The sequence below is a fragment of the Setaria viridis genome, chromosome 8 (genome assembly GCF_005286985.2).
Source record: "Setaria viridis chromosome 8, Setaria_viridis_v4.0, whole genome shotgun sequence".
Lineage (NCBI taxonomy): Eukaryota > Viridiplantae > Streptophyta > Magnoliopsida > Poales > Poaceae > Setaria > Setaria viridis.
The window spans coordinates 1,020,293-1,037,457 of NC_048270.2; the positions used below are offsets into that span (position 1 = coordinate 1,020,293).

Consider the following 17,165-nt stretch of genomic DNA (forward strand, 5'->3'; position numbering starts at 1 on the left):
ACCTGGAGCCTGGATGTGTGATGCGGTGCGCAGGAAACGCAGCGGAGGCGGCATCAGTTAGGGTCATTATCGTCAAGCAGCGTATGATTAGGCAGGCCGACTAATAATCTCAGCCCTACCTTCCTTCCTTCCTTCCCTTTACTGGAGAGATACTGGAGAGATATTTTACGGTACATAATCTTAAACTATACTAACGTTTCAAGAACGAGTATAAAAATACATAACGGTTAAGATTAATTGTATACTACTGAAACCTTCATCTATATATGGATAGTATACATAAATAGTATAGGTAGTATAAAAGTATTATGGTAAAAAAATACAAATGATATCACTATAATTTTATTTTTTACATCAGGTTTAAAAGGTCGTTATATTTGAAATATCACTTTTTATAATATAATAATTACTAAGTTACCTATAATAATGAACAGCTAGATCTTATATACTGTATATTAGTATTGTATACCGTAAAAGAGCTCTTCTGAAACCCTCCTCGCTTGCCATTGCCGATTCCCCCTCTGCTTTGCTTCCCCCCTGCCCCCCTGTATAAGAGCAGCTTCCCCTCCGCCTCATTGTCGCCGCATCCCATCCCCTCTCCCTGCCCAGCGGAGCTCAACTTCAGGCAACAACTAGATACCCAAACCAGAACGCGTAGCCCCGCGAAAGTTTTGGTTTTGTCGCCTCCTCGACCCCCTCTTCCTCATCCTTCGTGGCATCGCAAGGTATACAATCCGTCTCTCTCTCTCTCTCTCTCTCTCCCCGCAACTCTGCATATTCAATGCTAGTTCATGCGAGTGCCCATCGTGTTTACGGGTTCTCGTCTTGTTTATCTGCTTCGATTCGTCGATTTTGCTCAGCTGTAAGGGCGCATCCCATCCATTGCACAAGGAACCTGGCGCTCCCCTGTTAGTTTGTCTAGATTCAGAAAAAAAAATTAGGCGGCGTTCCTTGCCTCACCGTGCCTTCAATTTCTTCTTGTGCTCTCTGTCCGATTCCGACCCCAGTAGGTATCAGGTCGTTTGGTCTTCTCAGTGTTTGCCACGCCCAGGCGTTTAGGTTTGGAAAAGGCCTCGTCTTTCTTGCGTTATCGCCACACTTTTTTCCTGGCCACACAGCCTTGCGATTATGTTGGTTTTTTTTTTCCATCGTCGGTTGCTTCAGTTTCCTCTGAACAAACTTCTTGTCAGATGTGGAATCAACAAACGCGCGTTTCCTCTGAACAAACTTCTTGTCAGATGTGGAATCAACAAACGCGCAAAGTTGGCATCTTCTGATGGTTGCCATGAATGTCACCGCTCTGACATGTGCCTGTCGATTAGGATTTGAAAAATCCTAATTTGCCTGTCAATCATTTGCCCAAATAATACGGTGGCCTTGCTTCTTAGAAATTCGATAGCTTTTTTGATATGCCAAAGGTCCAGCAATGCAATTGTCGCATTCTAACTTATTCCATTAGAGAGACGACATCTTACATTGAGTTAATAGTACCTGCTAGGTTAATACAGTAAACTTTTTATATTCTGTTGGAAACCTTTACTATGTGGTTGTTAATTCAGTATATCTATATATATATATATATATATATATATATATATATATATATATAAATTGTCCAAATACTGGAGTCCTTAATCGCGGAATTTAATGATTCTTTTTTACTTCTGTGCAGATAACAAAATCCACGACAAGAAGCAAAACTTCAGGGAATGCTGAAAGATGTGCTTTCATAGAAGAGATTTCTGCTGCATCACCAAGGAGCTCGCTGCTCCACAAGGGCTGCTGAGCTGCTCAACTCTTGATGTGAGCGACAATTCCACACTGTTCAGATTGCGACACGACCAAGCCATAAGAATACTGTTCACCGCCATGGATCATGACATGGGGGAAGAGGGCTGAATCTTTGCAGTCAAACTAATTGGTGGCCTGAAGATAGCCCTGTGTCCACACTTTTGGAGATATGGAAACTAGAGGGAAGATTTTAATGGAGCGGTATGAGCTGGGGAGATTGTTGGGGAAAGGCACATTTGGCAAGGTGCACTATGCAAGGAACCTTGACTCAAATCAGAGCGTTGCTATCAAGATGATGGACAAGGACAAAGTGCTCAAGATTGGGCTTTCAGAGCAGATAAGGCGTGAGATCACAACAATGAGGTTGGTGGCACATAAGAACATTGTTGAGCTTCATGAGGTCATGGCAACACGGAACAAGATCTACTTTGTCATGGAGTATGTGAAAGGTGGCGAGCTCTTTGACAAGATTGAGAAGAGTGGCAAGCTCACAGAGACTGCTGCACACAAGTACTTCCAGCAGCTTATTAGTGCAGTGGATTACTGCCACAGCCGAGGCGTGTACCACCGGGACCTGAAGCCTGAGAACCTGCTGTTGGATGAGGATGAGAACCTGAAGGTCTCTGATTTTGGACTGAGCGCACTTTCGGAGTCGAAAAGGCAAGATGGATTGCTCCATACCACCTGTGGAACACCAGCATATGTAGCTCCAGAGGTGATCAGCAAGATAGGCTATGATGGTGCAAAATCAGACATCTGGTCTTGCGGTGTTGTTCTATTTGTTCTTGTTGCTGGTTATCTCCCTTTCCAAGGCCCAAACTTGATGGAGATGTATCGAAAGGTACAGCATGGTGATTTCAGGTGCCCCAGTTGGTTTTCACACAAACTCAAGAAGCTGTTGTACAAGATCCTGGACCCCAACCCAGCCACAAGAATTTCAATCCAGAAAATAAAAGAGTCTACCTGGTTCCGAAAAGGTCCCGAGGGGACCCGCACAGTTAAGGAGAAAATTCCCTGTGAGAATGCAACAATAAATGCTGCTCCAACACTTTCTGTGAGGCGCAAAAAGAATCCTCATGAAGATGCGAAGCCGCTGACTGTGATGAACTTAAATGCCTTTGAAATTATCTCTTTCTCCTTGGGGTTTGATCTATCTGGCCTATTTATTGAAAAGGAGTGCAGAAAGGAGGCAAGATTTACTTCAGACAAGCCAGCCTCGGCCATCATCTCGAAGATTGAAGACGTCGCAAAGATGCTGAATCTCAGGGTAAGGAAGAAGGATAATGGTGTTGTCAAGATTCAAGGGAGGAAGGAGGGAAGGAATGGTGTCCTTCAGTTTGACACAGAGATCTTTGAGATCACACCATTTCATCATCTTGTTGAGATGAAACAAACAAGCGGTGATTCACTTGAGTATCAGAAACTATTCGAAGAGCACATCCGGCCAGCGCTGAAGGACATAGTCTGGGCCTGGCATGGAGATGATCAGCAGCAAAAGCAGGAGTAGCTTTGGATGCCTCAGTTTGTGGTCTGAAATTCCGTTTGATTTTTCAGCTCAGATTTTATTTTCATGTGTTCATTGTTAGCAACTACATTCGTTTTTGTATTGGAAGAACACCTGTTGAGTTGTGTTGATGTGAACCATTAGGCTGTATTTCGTCGAATAATAATTGTTGAGAGGCTGAGTTCTTGAGTTTTATTCTGAAACTCTTTCTGTTCTGTAATTGCTGTCCCCGTCGATAATGATATACAACACCTCTGGTGCTTGAAAAAAGGCTAAGATTTCCAGTACTAAGATAATAGCTTCTTTTGGTGAAACATCGTGCCTAGAGCATGAATTCTCTGCGCACATATGACATTTGCAAAAAAATATGCATCTCATCACCTGCATATGGAATCAATTAATTTTTTTTAGCCACTCCAGCAACCGAATGCCAATGTGATTCTCTATGGCATCAAGAATGATCTATATGTTCTTTTTCTGATGCTTGAAATTCAAATCGATATGTGTTCACTGAATCTAAAACTTTTGGCCTTTGTTCTTACTAGGAGCTCACTGTTTCTCTTGAGTTTATCAACCAAAATTTCAAGATTTCTTTTTTTTTTTGCATATCAAAAGATGGTGCTGTGCTTTGAATCTCCACTTCCTTATGAGTAGATTAACTTTTCATGAGGGGCATCAGAAAGTAACTCTTGATCACTCGGTCAGTGTGCGTATTTGAATAGGAAAATTAACTTGGGAAATTGGGTACTAATAGACAGAGTGATGTAGAGGTAGCACCTTCATTGGAAACTAAAAAAGTGGAGTTACAAAGAAAGAAAGGTAATAAAATGTACACCACACAAAAAGTGCATATAAAAAATATGAAACGTACAACACATGTTGATAAGTTGAGACCGTATTTAAACTCCACTAGTCCCCTACTCCCCTTGCATTGAAAAAAGAATTTGTCCCCATCAATTGGGATTAAGGATAGATCCGACAGCTCGTTTTTTCACATGCCTTACCAACCACAGGACAAACATCGATCCAATCCAATTAGTTTTAGCAAACCAATCGCCGCTATGCCAAGTTGTGCATAATTATGGGATAAACTGTGTGGGTTCCTGATTTTCAACATATGTGCTTTTGTTCTTGATGAGGTACCATGATTGATGCCTGATGCGATGTATCTCCACAAACAAGAGACAAAATTAAAATCTGTCATGGTTTCAACATGCAAATTTACTTGTTCAGTTTTTCCCCCCCTATATGGCTTGGCTTGGATCTGTGGGGGTATATGCTTATATAGAACCCAAGTTGATCGACAGGGTGTGACAGCTGTTGAATATGTACTACCTGGTGGAATTAAAATTCTAGAAGCACCAGCGCAAAGACAAGACGGTTACCCAGATAACCGATGGCATCAAGAACCAAGCTGCGATGTGGGTCGCTGCAGGAGCTAAACACTTGGGGAACTTTCTCTCAGCTTAGGCGTCCGTTTTGTACTAGTTGTCATAGCGGAGTTCTGCCTCCCCGTTTTGAGGATGTGAGTGTATAGCTTGTATAGTACGTTTGTATATGGCCTGTCGGGCTTTTCCTCTCTTTTAATATAACAACAGCTCTCCTACTGCTCGTTTCAAAAAAAAATCCTAGAAGCAGATAAATATAAAAAATACAACCCAGACATTGGAGTTGATTGCTTGCCTTCCACACGATCGCTTCCTTGTGTATTGAACTTTGTAAAAAAAAAGACCCGGGCCCAACTCGATCCAACTGGGCCCAACTCGATCCAACTGGGCCGATTGATTCTGCTGCACTCATCCTTTTGTTCCTTGTGTTATTATTATGCCCTTCCGTTTTTTATACATACTTTAGACATGAGACTTTGGGTGATCATGACTTTTGAATGGCAAGATGGCAGTACAAACTCCTTCGTTTCATTCTACAAGCTAACTCAAACCATGATATTTCTGCAACGTGTGTACCTTTTGTTTGTGATTCTTGCTTATGTCCAGATCATCTGCTGTACAGTAAACAGAGAAAAGCTTTCCTCTATCAAGAGCTAATGGAGACGCTACGGAACGCTTAATATCATTTTCTGGTTCATTCCATTCCTTTCCATTTTCCTCAGGCTATTATGTTTGATAACAAGTGACAACCAGTGGAGTTTATGTATAGGATCCAGCAAAGCCCATCAAGACATGATCCACCTCAAAAATGTTTCTAGGCCTCTTGCAATTGCAGTTTGCAAGTGACGTTTTTCTCTCAAGCATGTAGCACACAAGACAAAGGGAGAGCATTCTGTTGTTCAGCTTTTCATGTCTAAAGACCACAATGCAAACTGTCAGTTCTAAGAGCAATTTCCTTAAGGTTTTGCGAACGACGTTTTTCTCTCAAACATGTAGCACAAGTCTAAAGACCGAGGAGAGAAATCTGCTCTTCGGCTTTTCATGTCTAAAGACAAGGTTTCTGACCAAAAACGCAACCTGTCAGCTCTAAGAGCAAATTGCTTAAGGATTTTCTAGTGTTTCGGCAGGTTTTGTACCAGGAAAGAGGCGCACGTAATGTGTTTTCAGGCTCCATCTGCTACCATTACAACCTTGGAGGATGACAGCAGCAACAGCAGACTCAAAACTGAAGGCCAAGGCTACCAAGAGATGATGATGGTGTTTCATGCCTCCATTTTTTTATTTGAGATGATGCCATCCATCCAGAAAACATCTCACACTACTGAAGCAATGGAATTGGTGGTGTTAACTGGGGGAGACACTTACCCAAAACCTGTGCACATCATCGCAATAAAACATTTTACAAGATCAGAGTAACAAGTAACGACTCTCTCGTAACCAACAAAACTGACCATGGCAAGCCTGCTCCGATTCAAGTAGCATCACATATACCAGAAACCCAACAGAACTGACCATGACAAGCATGCTCCGTTTCAAGTAGCACCACAAATAAAATACCAGAAGTGTAAAGATAAAATCACATTTAGCACATGCTGGTCCCACATTTAAGCATGGATTTAGTGTAAAGATAAAATCATGCAAACTTCAGCCGAAATGCCATGTCCAAAGTCCATACTCCCAGCATTGCACCCACTTACAGTATTGTACAACACAATGCTCAAACATGAACCATTCTGCACATTTACTTTAGCATATAATCCCCACCCGTGTTACATTTGCCACCATACTACACATCAACACCGACATGTAAGCACAACAGAATTGTGCCAGTCTTCACCTCCTTTTGGCACTCAATCAGCAAAATACAAAATAAATTATGAACATTCGTCACCGAGCCTTTTCTGACTCAGATTTTGCCGGTTGTGCAACAAGTGTGCGCCAGAGGTACCGTCCGCTTGCCATGTCCACCATAGTCCAGAACCCGGTTTTCACAGCCGATCCAACCTAGATTAGTGTAGAAAAACAATCCTTCAGATTGTGAACCAATTGCTATTGAAGAAACAATATTGTATCTTTCAGATTTGTAAACAAGGGAAACAATGAGCTGAGGATTTAGTATTTAAACCAGAAGTAGTAGCAAGTGACTATCGATTATGCAGCGTGCACAATTATGCGGTGCTTAACCATCTTTGCTAATTCACGTGCACCATGCAACTGTTTAAACACTTCTAAGCCCCCACTCAGCTCATGTTTCCATGCATTTACTTTGTAAACAAATTCTGATGGTAGATCGGAAGAGTTTATAACATGATTTTTGTCAGATCTGAGGACAGTGGCAGTGCTGGGCAAGATTCCAAATGTTTCAAGTTCTAGTGAGTTTCAAGGCTACCAAACCAAACGCTGCTCAGTGAAGTGGTACAATTTATTCCCTGAATTTGCAATTGCTTTAATCAGTGTAAGCCTTATAGTAGGATTTTCTTTAAAAAGAAAGGTTGAGGAAATGTAACCGTGCTAACAAGGTAGTTTATGCATGAAGAAGAGCAAGGGTAGCTTATTATCTATCCATGGCATATCTGTATGTACTGATAACTGGATGGATCAAATGAGCCTGAAAATAAGCTCTCGAGGAGCAACCCTATGTGCTGACATGACGAAGAACAGAAGCGAGGGCATGTTGGTTGGCAAACAGTGCAATAGAATTAGATTTCTCCTTAATGATGATACATCAACCGGAAGCTCATTGTGCGTCGAAATTGAAGGGCCTTGCTAATGTTGCAATCCTAGTTAGTACTAGGAAATTAGGAGTCCAATTCCCTTTCAGTGCAGGCAAGAAGCTAAGAATAGGAACAGGGAGGGAGGGAGGGAGGCGTTACCTTGGAATGGAGGGGCAGAGGGGCCCTGGGGGATCCCGAGTCGGAGGCCTTGTCGTCGTCGGCGTCGAATTGGTCAGGCTCGGCGTTGAGCCCGCGGATGAGGAAGAATCCGGCGATGGTGGCGGAGAGGAAGATGAGGATGACCCGCAGCGGGCACATCTTCTCTCGCCTGGGGCTGGGTTCCTTGCCGACCAACGAAGCAATCAATCCGGCGCAGCAGATGGAAGGCCGGCAGGAAACGGATTCAAGAAAGGCGGCGCCTTTTGGCTGTGGGTTGCTCCTTGTCGGCGGCGGGGGTTTGGCGATTGGGGAGGGAGAGTGCTGCAATGGCGGATTAGGGGAGGTTGGATTGGGACCCGGTTCTGGGTGGGTGGATGTCAAGGATCCCTTGCAGCAATTTTCTTGTGTTTGTCCCTCCTCCCGAGGCTGGAGCACGCACGCGCCCACCTAACGCAACTTCCCTTTGAATTATTAAAGGGAGGGTGTGAGCAGAAAAAATGGAAGAAACTGTGCGAGGCAACGCAATCAGAGAAGAGAAGAGCAGGTGGAAGGACCGGAGAAGGAGGGATCCGCGGTGGAAGACGAGACGAACAAAATGAGGGAGGAGGAGCAGCAGACCAACGGCGGCCACGTCAAAACGCGCCTCCCACCATCTGTTCTGCACCCACCCTGTACCGTGACCTGACGACGGCCGTCAGAATGTGACCCGGCTCATATGCATTGCATCCAAAGACTGTTTCGGCTGTTAGTGGGGCCCAACCTCCATGTTTGAGGCGACGAGCTGTGTCAACCAAGCAATGCGCTTTCACAAATACTAAAGACCAAATGACCATTCCTAACACCTGTTTTGGTCTTTGTCGCAACTCGCAAGCGTCGTGGTCGTCGAGCAGCGGCGGCAATGCAGCTCTAGAAGATTGATTTTTTTATATAATTTTTTTTATTTCAAACTCATTTAATTCGCTTCCACGAATAGTTGAACTTAAGTTTGCTGGTGCTACTTAGGTGCTTTAACCACTAGGCTGCATGTCTTTTTGCCAGAAGATTGATTACTGACCAGCGATGGGAGCATTTCTAGTGAAAATGGGCACGGGTTCCAAAATAGTGAAACAATATACACCCATAAGCATACTTTGAAGTTCAAAAAAGATTGGAATTTGAAATGACATTCAAAGTTGATGTGATGATATACTTTTCTCACAAATCGTTGAGGTTCATACTAGTTCTAGATTATTACAGACAAGATTTGTTATTTTCATTATGAATTAATATAGGAAGATTAATTTTTGAATCCTAACTTTTTGCAATAAAGTATATCTGTATGGAGTGCCAACTTTTAGGATTTTTTTTCTCAAAATTCCAAAGTTCCTTTTTTTCCATAAATTTGCACAGTACTTTCCAATCTTTTTCCCATTTTGACCACTGGACTTTCTATATGCTTTTTACCCTTCATAACCAAAAAAAGAAATGCAGCAATGATCAATGTACAGCTGGGTTGTTATCCTAGTCTATTGTTCGTTCGGGAAGTCAAATGCGCATATGCATCTCAGATATAGTGGTTGTCAACCACAACGTAGTGATAATGAACATATATCGTAGTCGTAGTGGTAGAGGACGCTGCGGCAGATATGGAGGTGCTAGACCAAATGCAATGCTTGCTTACCAGCCACCACTGCATCAATCAATCGAGTCGCTTAATACAGTAATTGGCTTCAGTTCAAGACATGAGCCGCCATGTGTGGCGTGGACGTCTCTTTCGTTTCCAACAACCAGCCAATAGAGGCCAGTGACTGGTGAACCACTTGCGAATGAAGCAAAAGTTAGGCGTGCAGATTGACAAACAAGCCCGCAACGCAAAACGCCACCTTCCCAGGATTATATTATACTACTGCTAAAACAAGATGGTTAGCAGTTCTGGATAACAAGCACCAACTGTGTGAGTTAATGCGATCACCACTTCTTCTACATTATCCTTCCTACCATATATGGTGTCGGTATCCAACCTTAGCTTTCTCGCCACAAAACAACTTACCTATATACAAACAATAACGTGACATGCACAACCAAACCTTCCTTCAAACAACCAAGAGCCAATATAGGCAATGCATGGGCGCATGTTAACTGGTGAGGCAGTCAGTGCTACTTAACAAAATCATCATACTTTTGCATCAAGGAACACAGTCCAGCTTATCTTATCTCCTCAGTAACCCCTACACCACTGCAAGGAGGAGGAGGAGGCAAGGAAGTCTTGGCTCCACATTTCGTTCCCTCTATATAATCAAAGTTCATTCTATGCTGTCTCTTTTTCATTGAAAGACCACACTGACTGTACATCAGGACTTGTTGACGAAAATAAGCCTCCAGCACCAACATGTGCACAAGGCGCCAACGACATATGGTTTGCTTCCTGAGCTCCTTTCAGCACCAGTTCCTCCCTGCAAAAATAATAGACCCCAACAAAGTAGTGAGCTCCAGAGTTTACAATACTGCAAGCCAAAAAACACCACATATACAGATAAAAGTGGACAAACTAAATGAAGCCAATAGCCAAGGCAAAGGGCACAACCAAGGTAATAAAAGGTAAAGATTTCAGCCAGTCACAGTTGCATGCAGGTCATGTGTACTTAAGTTCAGGGCAAAAGGTTTCAAGGTGCCAACCGTAAACTTGGAACAAGCAAATTCAAACACCAATAGGCTGTGTCTAAACTGAAAACAAACGAGTATGCTATGCTATCTCATTTCATGCAAACCATACACATGAAAATAAAGTTCATACATGGATGCCCATGTGTTAATCTAGTTATGCAGAGTATCTATCCGCTTGGAGCCTGTCAATAGGTCAGGTGCCTCATTCCTGCTGTCTTGCATGCAGCCTGATCTGTCGAAACCAAGTGCTCTCAGTCATAGCATCTGAGCATTTCAACCTGACTTATAATGAACTGGCCATGCTAACAAAACTGAATGCCTAATTCTTTTGTTCCATGTTCCCATGAGCCATAATTTGATGTTGGCAGCAACAAACATGCACAAATTGTGTGGATGTCACTCCTATAGCCGTGACCATGGGATAGGACTGAAGAACACGTCACTCCGACAGACGTGATCCTCCCTACACATTCAAAGTTGTGCCCTAACAACTCCCCTTCCAGTCACAAATAAGTCACATTTTGGACTTTGACACAGTTTCAATTATCTAATAAAATACATCAAAATATACTTTTACGAAACTATATTTCAAGACAAATCTAGTAATATCATTTTCAAATATCCAAACTCAACACATAAAAAGTAATTTCAAACTAAAGTTTGGACTGGTTGATTTAAGACAGCCACAAAATGTCACTTATTTGTGACTAGTAGTAGACTTGAACATCCATATATAACATGGACTGGACTGCCTGTTCTTGCACCGCAGCACCTTTACAAACTGCTTTTATGCATCAAGGGGCCTACCCACCACCCATGCAAACAGAAACCGAGCTACCAGTTAGCACCTCAAGAAATTCTACATGACACGTCCAGAAAAGCAACAGATCAAACAACGCTGTAACACCCAATAATACTCTTCATTAACAAGAAGGTCAAAAAAGGATGCAGGCACCAATCACCACTAGCGAACAGCATCTAAAAGAATCATGCCAACCATCCAGTGTCAAGAGTGGGATGTCTATCAATCAAACTACATATCTTTATAAGAACAAAAATCTTGGCTAAGTAAACAACACTAGCACCCCATAAAACCATCCGTTCATTCATTCAAGGGTTGTGGCATTGCACAAACTATAGGCAAATATTTAACTGTCCACTTTGGGCTTTGGAGTCAGCTGAGTTTGTTCTACCACCAATCTCATATTATCACATTTTCTTCGATGTATATCACCCAATATTGCTAGAGATAAAAAATAAAACTAAAACTTAAACACTTGCTATCAACCTAAACGTAACTCAAAAAATACCTGCAAGAGAATAAGCTTAGCCTGCAGTGAGCTCTGGCTTTTCACCATCTAACTCTAGCCTCTAGATCCTAAAAGAAGTAGCCCACGATATTATTTCCCTATTTAAAAAATACAGCAAACCAATGCAACCAGTGGAAGATAATGAATGTAGAGGACCAAGACATTGCAGGGAGCATCATATCATAAAATCAAGTGTCACTCTGATTATCCACTCCAAAAATTTCTTTCCATTGTAAACACAAAGACTTGATAGTTGTCAGACACTTCAGTACCCCCAGAGTCATTGAAAAACAATATTAGGGAACAAAAGGTCATGACAAGACCATTAAAATACAAATAATGCATTTTACTTCATGGTTTGACAGCTACATTAATTATCAAAGGAACACATCATCAAGACCAGGGACCAAAACATTAGTTAATGATCCTATAGTTCATGATGGAAACTACACGGTCCTTGGCTTCTGCGCCTTCTTTCTAAGCAATTTAGACCTAGCAATGAATGTCCATCTGGATTACTTTCAAAAAAGAATTTGCTCAACAGAATTTCTAGCCAGGTTTAAAGAAAACCATGGCCAACTCATTCATCAACCATGCAATTGTTGAAACAAAATCTTTGCTGAGTTTTTAACGTTTAACAATCGCAACAAGTGGAACACACCATGCAACTAGCTCGGGTGCAATCCTAGCTAATTGTTCATGATGGTAGTTTGTCAATTGATCATCATGAGGAACCACCAACAGTAGAACACCAACTGTTAATACCATATCATCAAGGAACAATGAACCATGAAAATGATAAGAAATACATATCTGTGATCAAGTATTCTAAAAGGCTTTAGGCAGTTGGCAGGCAGCTGGGAGGTGCCTAGAGATTAATCAGGGTTAGGCAGAAGCTTGGAAGACTAGGTGGCGAATAGGCGGTACACAGGATGGTGGTGCCTAGCATGGCGGACACCTTCTAGAGTAGTGACTTCAAAAGCCAAAATTGGCGTGAGTCATACATGAAACAATTTCTTCAAAAAAAAATCTAGAAGAGCCCCTGCTCCTTGCCCCACCCCAAATTGCATGTATGACTTGTAAAAACAAGATCCATGTGAAATTTCCAGTTCCAGCTAATCATTGGAGAATAAAGCGCACCAGAGCCTTTCATCTTTTCAAGATGGATCATTCATACACACAATTTAACAATATAATATTAGAATAAATTAAAAACTCTGTTTACTAGATAACAAGATAATGCACTTTGTTTTTCAAAAGCCTCTCGTTTCTATACATAAATTCCCTGGTTGAAATAAGTAGTGATCCACAATCACAGATGGAGATTCCACACATGTTTGTAACTAGTTACTCCCTCCGTTCCAAATTGTAGGTCGTTTTGACTTTTCTAGATTCATAGATATTATTATGCATCTAGACATACACTATATCTAGGTGCATACCAAAACTATGCACCTCAAAAAGCTAAAACAACCCACAATTTGGAACGGAGGGAGTACATACAAATTAATGCGCAACCTTGAGCATTAGCATATAAGTTTGCCAATAATTTGGTGCTCAATGTGTTGATACATGGATCTACTAGTGAACAGGAAAAACATGCTCGCACAATTACAGGAAACAAGCATTGTCAACATCTGGGGAAAGGACAACAGCTATTCTCTCATGAGTTATTATAGCGAGTTTTAGTTCAAGTTAACAGTATCAGCAGTGATGAAAGCCTTTGATGTGGCAAAATTTCTGAAAAGAAAAGGAGCATCAGAAAATACGTACTTGGGCCAAGGATGACCAGGCGGCCCAAAGGGGTGTTCACGGGCTGATTTGTTAGGAGAACCAAAAACAAAATCATTGTTTATAGCTTTTTCTTGTACTTCATGTGGAAGGAACAGGCTTGGTGTATCAGGTGGCAATTGCTGGAAGGGTGCTTTCTGCAGCCATGGATCACTGTCATTCAAACCAGTACTCAGGGAGCTATTTGTTCCACCATTGAAAAGATTTGCACTATGGTTAAATTGATTTGTACTTTGTCGAAGCCACTGACTCTGAGGACCTTGCAGACCTAAAGTTTCCTGAACCAATGGTGTGCTCCACATTTGCCATGTGCCTTGTTCACTGCTAGCCTCAGGCGAAATGAAACCACCAGGCCCTTTTGTGGTTGATGAGTGCGGTTGCTTGATGGGCTTTTCATCAACCATACGAGATCGTGACAGAGGAGACTCAATTGGTGAAGGCCTCCCATGTGATTCCTTGGTGACATTACTCGAGTTGAACCCACAATTCAAGTCCAGAGGGAAGTTATCTAGAGACTCTGAAACAGGCCCAAGTAATGCGATTGCATCTGGATCATAGCATGGGTCTTCAAATTGTTCTGATTCTTCAAATACTGTGGATTCTGCATCATCATAGAAGGTCGTGTGTCCAGCAGGAAAATGAGGCAATGGCTTAATGGGAGGTGGTCCATTAAGTGGTGGAAAACCTGGAAAATGCATGGACTGGCTTGAACTTGGCTTGCTTTCCAGAGGAGGATAATGAGAGAGAAATGAATGAGCATTGCTTATTTGTGCTCCATTTGGTTCTGGCTTCCAATTCATATCACGAGCTGAAGTTGTAACATCAGGACAAGGGGACACAGACGCTGAACGGCTAAACAGCTGATGCCATGACTTTTTAAGGCCGGTAGGGTGTGGCTGCACATTTGGACTAACCTGCATATAGCAAAATACAAAATAATTGGAAGATTTAAGACGAAAATTCAGGTAAAAGCAGCATCATTTGGTTCTAACAATAAGATTTTATACTAAAATAGTGATGCCCTTGTTACTCACAGGTCGATTAAAATTAGTCCATGAACTTCTGGTTTCTCCAGCTGTAGCGGATTTGGCTGTAGCTTGAGTGGCTGCATGCTGGGTTTCTCTTTTGAGTGCATTACCCTGGTCAGTTGCAGGAACTACAGGTCTACTAACCTTGTTAACTTGAGGGGCAGGGGCCTGAGCACTTCTGCCAAAGAAGGAACCTCCACCAAACCCTCTTGAAGATGATAAGAAACCACCCGTCATACGGCCAAAGTACTTGGTTCTGCTCTCCACTGTCTTATTACTATGGTTGTTAGCTTCAAAGTAATGAGGTTTATAACCCTCACGCTTGTCCAAGTCACTCTTTCTGTCAATGTCTCGCTTCCTATCGCCTTCGCGGCCCAATCTTCTATCGATGTCTTCACAATCTGAATTGCTCTTGCTTGAACCCTTGTCCTCTCTCTTCCTCCTCTCCTGCCGCCGTCTCTCTGCCTCCCTCCTAGCATCCTTCTCCCCAACAGGGGTAGCGCTTTTGGACCGCTCCTCAGCCTCTGCCTTCTCATCCCTCAGCCTCCTGCGCTCCTCCACTAGCTTCGCCACCTCCTCACGCTGCTTCCGTTCCTCCTCCTCCAGCATTTCCCTCTCCAGTCTTGCCAGTCTCTTCTCCTCTGCCTTCCTCCTCGCCTTCTCGACCCTGCTCTCCTCTGCTTTTCCTCCATTCTCCCCTCTCTTTGACAACCTTTTACCATCTGGGCCCAAGCCCTCATCGTCCCCTGATGATGTAAATCTGAATATCTTCCTCAAGAACCAGCTGGCTGCTGTCGAGCAAAAGGACGACAGCAAGCGCCATGAGAATGCTAAGAAAGAGTTGTTATTGCCAGAGGAGCAGCGCATGTCTAGCCAGTATCCACAATCCTGAGCGCATGGCCATCCGGTGGGCGCCTTCCCAGCTGAATTAAGGTCGAGCACGGGGCGCTTGGAGACATGGCCGCAGTAGGAACACATGAACTTGCCGCCGCCGGGGTTCTGGTCCCTGTAGGGGTTGCTGCAGTTGCGGCAGCGGCGGGTGGCGGTCTTGCGGAGCTTGTGGAGCTCGAGGGCGTGGGCGCGGCGCTCCTCGCGGAGGCGCGCGGAGCGGCGGGCGCGCCAGAGGGAGAGGCGCGGGAGGAGGATCTCATACCAGAAGAGGGTGAGGAGGAGGACGGAGACGCAGGCGAGGCGCGGGGAGGTGACCTCGAAGCGGTAGGCGGCCGGGAGGAGCAGCTGGGTGGTGGCCCAGATGGCGATGAGCGGGATGACGAGCCACGGGAGCATGGTGGCGACGCGCCGCGACCAGCGCTGCACGGAGCACAGCGGACACATTGATTATCCGGCCGCCTCCGCCGCCCTCGCCCTCTGCTGGATCGCCAGCGCCGTCTTGAAGCCGGGTGGGTGGGGGGATTGCTTGCTCGGCCGGCAATGCGGCGATTCGATTTGGGGGAAGGGGAGGGAAACCCTCGAATGGGGGAGGGGAATCAAAGCGGGCGGCTCCTTTTGTGGGGGATGCGAGATGCGGCAGCTAGGAAGAGAGAGTGGGAAGAATGGATTTGAGGAAAGGGAGCTCGAGCGGGGGGATGGCCATGGCGAAAACCCTAACTTTCCAATCCCTTCCCCGTCCTTTCGGTCTTTCGGGGTTGTCTGGCTGATTTTTTTTTTCTCACTCTCTTTGGGAAGGTGACGCAAGGTAGACGAAGGAATTGTGGAGGTGCCAAAAAACCAGATAAAGCATCATCTCCTCTCCTCCATTTCTATCCAATTTTTTTTTCTTCGTTATCAAGGCAACTCGTACGTTTGTAGCCATAGAAACCGGTTTACAATGCTTTTGAGTTGATTATTGGTTTTTTCCGTACGACATGATTTAAAGCGAAACTGATATGGGTTCACACATAGAAGCTGTGCACACCCATCGTGAAAAAAAGGTAGATATCTACTAGGTTTGGTGCACGTAAGAGCAATGTGTATTTTGAAAAATATTTTCTTTATGAAAAGATACCTATTTATTTTTTTTACCGGTACACTTCGCCGTCTCACTTACACAAGTTATTGATTTTCAAGTAAAAATGGATGTATCAACTTCAAATCCTATAATACTAACAAAAAGGTCATACATATTGAAAAATGGAAAGAGAAATCAGTTATCAAAACATAAAAAAAACGTAACATGTTTTCTAAGGAAATGGTCGTGACAACCGAGAAAAAGTTCACCAAAAGAGCTAACGAGTGAGAATTTGAAAAAGGCATGCAATGCTTTTAGAAATGTATGTGAGAATCCTTCTTCTAAATCAGCTTTTGGAAGGAATGGTGACGTATTTTCGCTTCCAAGGGTGCACCATTTATCCATTCAAATATAGCATTGACAACTTAAACATTGTTCAATTAAATGTACAAATTAAAGTATCTCTTGATTAATTGCAAACTTTAACTTGTAGTCAAATAAGGGCATGTATTTCACATCTTATGTTTATAACTTTCAAGGGAGCTAAAGAAAGGCATATATGACATGATATTGAAGTTAATTTGGACACTAAAGCTTAATGTGTTTTTTAGTTCTATTTTTTGTTATGACATCATAGAAATGTGTACATGCATAATTTATATTTTATAGTCATAAACCACACCAAGCAACAAAAAAATTGGAGTTGTAAGAAGTTGTGAAAAATATACTATCTACGCAACTACATTCATAATTTAACCTTTGTAAAAATACACTTGATTCCATCTTATAAATGTGGGATTCTTTTTGGTTAGTTTTAGCCATTCCAAAGATTTCTTTTTAAAAAACATATCTTCCAAGATTTAGGTACAACTTTTAGCCAAAAATTTTA

At 42.9% G+C, this 17,165-nt stretch overlaps 3 protein-coding genes across 4 annotated transcripts; 1 reads left to right on the forward strand and 2 right to left on the reverse strand.

The window, feature by feature from the left end:
• Window positions 1-563: 563 nt before the first annotated feature.
• On the forward strand, window positions 564-3,490 carry LOC117833407 (CBL-interacting protein kinase 15). Its single transcript, XM_034712878.2, has 2 exons — window positions 564-725; window positions 1,673-3,490. Exon 2 carries the CDS (start codon window positions 1,961-1,963, stop codon window positions 3,296-3,298), a length of 1,338 nt encoding a protein of 445 aa, XP_034568769.1. The 5' UTR covers window positions 564-725; window positions 1,673-1,960; the 3' UTR covers window positions 3,299-3,490.
• Window positions 3,491-6,298: 2,808 nt separating this feature from the next.
• LOC117866205 (uncharacterized) lies at window positions 6,299-8,238 on the reverse strand. Its single transcript, XM_034750361.2, has 2 exons — window positions 7,557-8,238; window positions 6,299-6,687 (listed from the first exon to the last, which is right to left on the reverse strand). The coding sequence occupies exons 1-2, from the start codon at window positions 7,713-7,715 to the stop codon at window positions 6,571-6,573; spliced, it is 276 nt and encodes a 91-aa protein (XP_034606252.1). The 5' UTR covers window positions 7,716-8,238; the 3' UTR covers window positions 6,299-6,570.
• A 1,389-nt stretch (window positions 8,239-9,627) lies between these two features.
• On the reverse strand, window positions 9,628-16,032 carry LOC117833045 (uncharacterized). 2 transcript variants are annotated; one of them, XR_004635324.2, is made up of 4 exons: window positions 14,335-16,032; window positions 13,283-14,214; window positions 11,510-11,577; window positions 9,905-9,988 (listed from the first exon to the last, which is right to left on the reverse strand). XR_004635324.2 is itself a non-coding variant. In XM_034712405.2 (3 exons), the coding sequence occupies exons 1-3, from the start codon at window positions 15,661-15,663 to the stop codon at window positions 9,844-9,846; spliced, it is 2,406 nt and encodes an 801-aa protein (XP_034568296.1). In that variant the 5' UTR covers window positions 15,664-16,031; the 3' UTR covers window positions 9,628-9,843. The 2 variants fall into 2 exon arrangements, 1 of the variants encoding a protein (XP_034568296.1); XM_034712405.2 differs by lacking the exon at window positions 11,510-11,577 and having other exon boundaries at window positions 9,628-9,988; window positions 14,335-16,031.
• Between the last annotated feature and the right edge of the window lie 1,133 nt (window positions 16,033-17,165).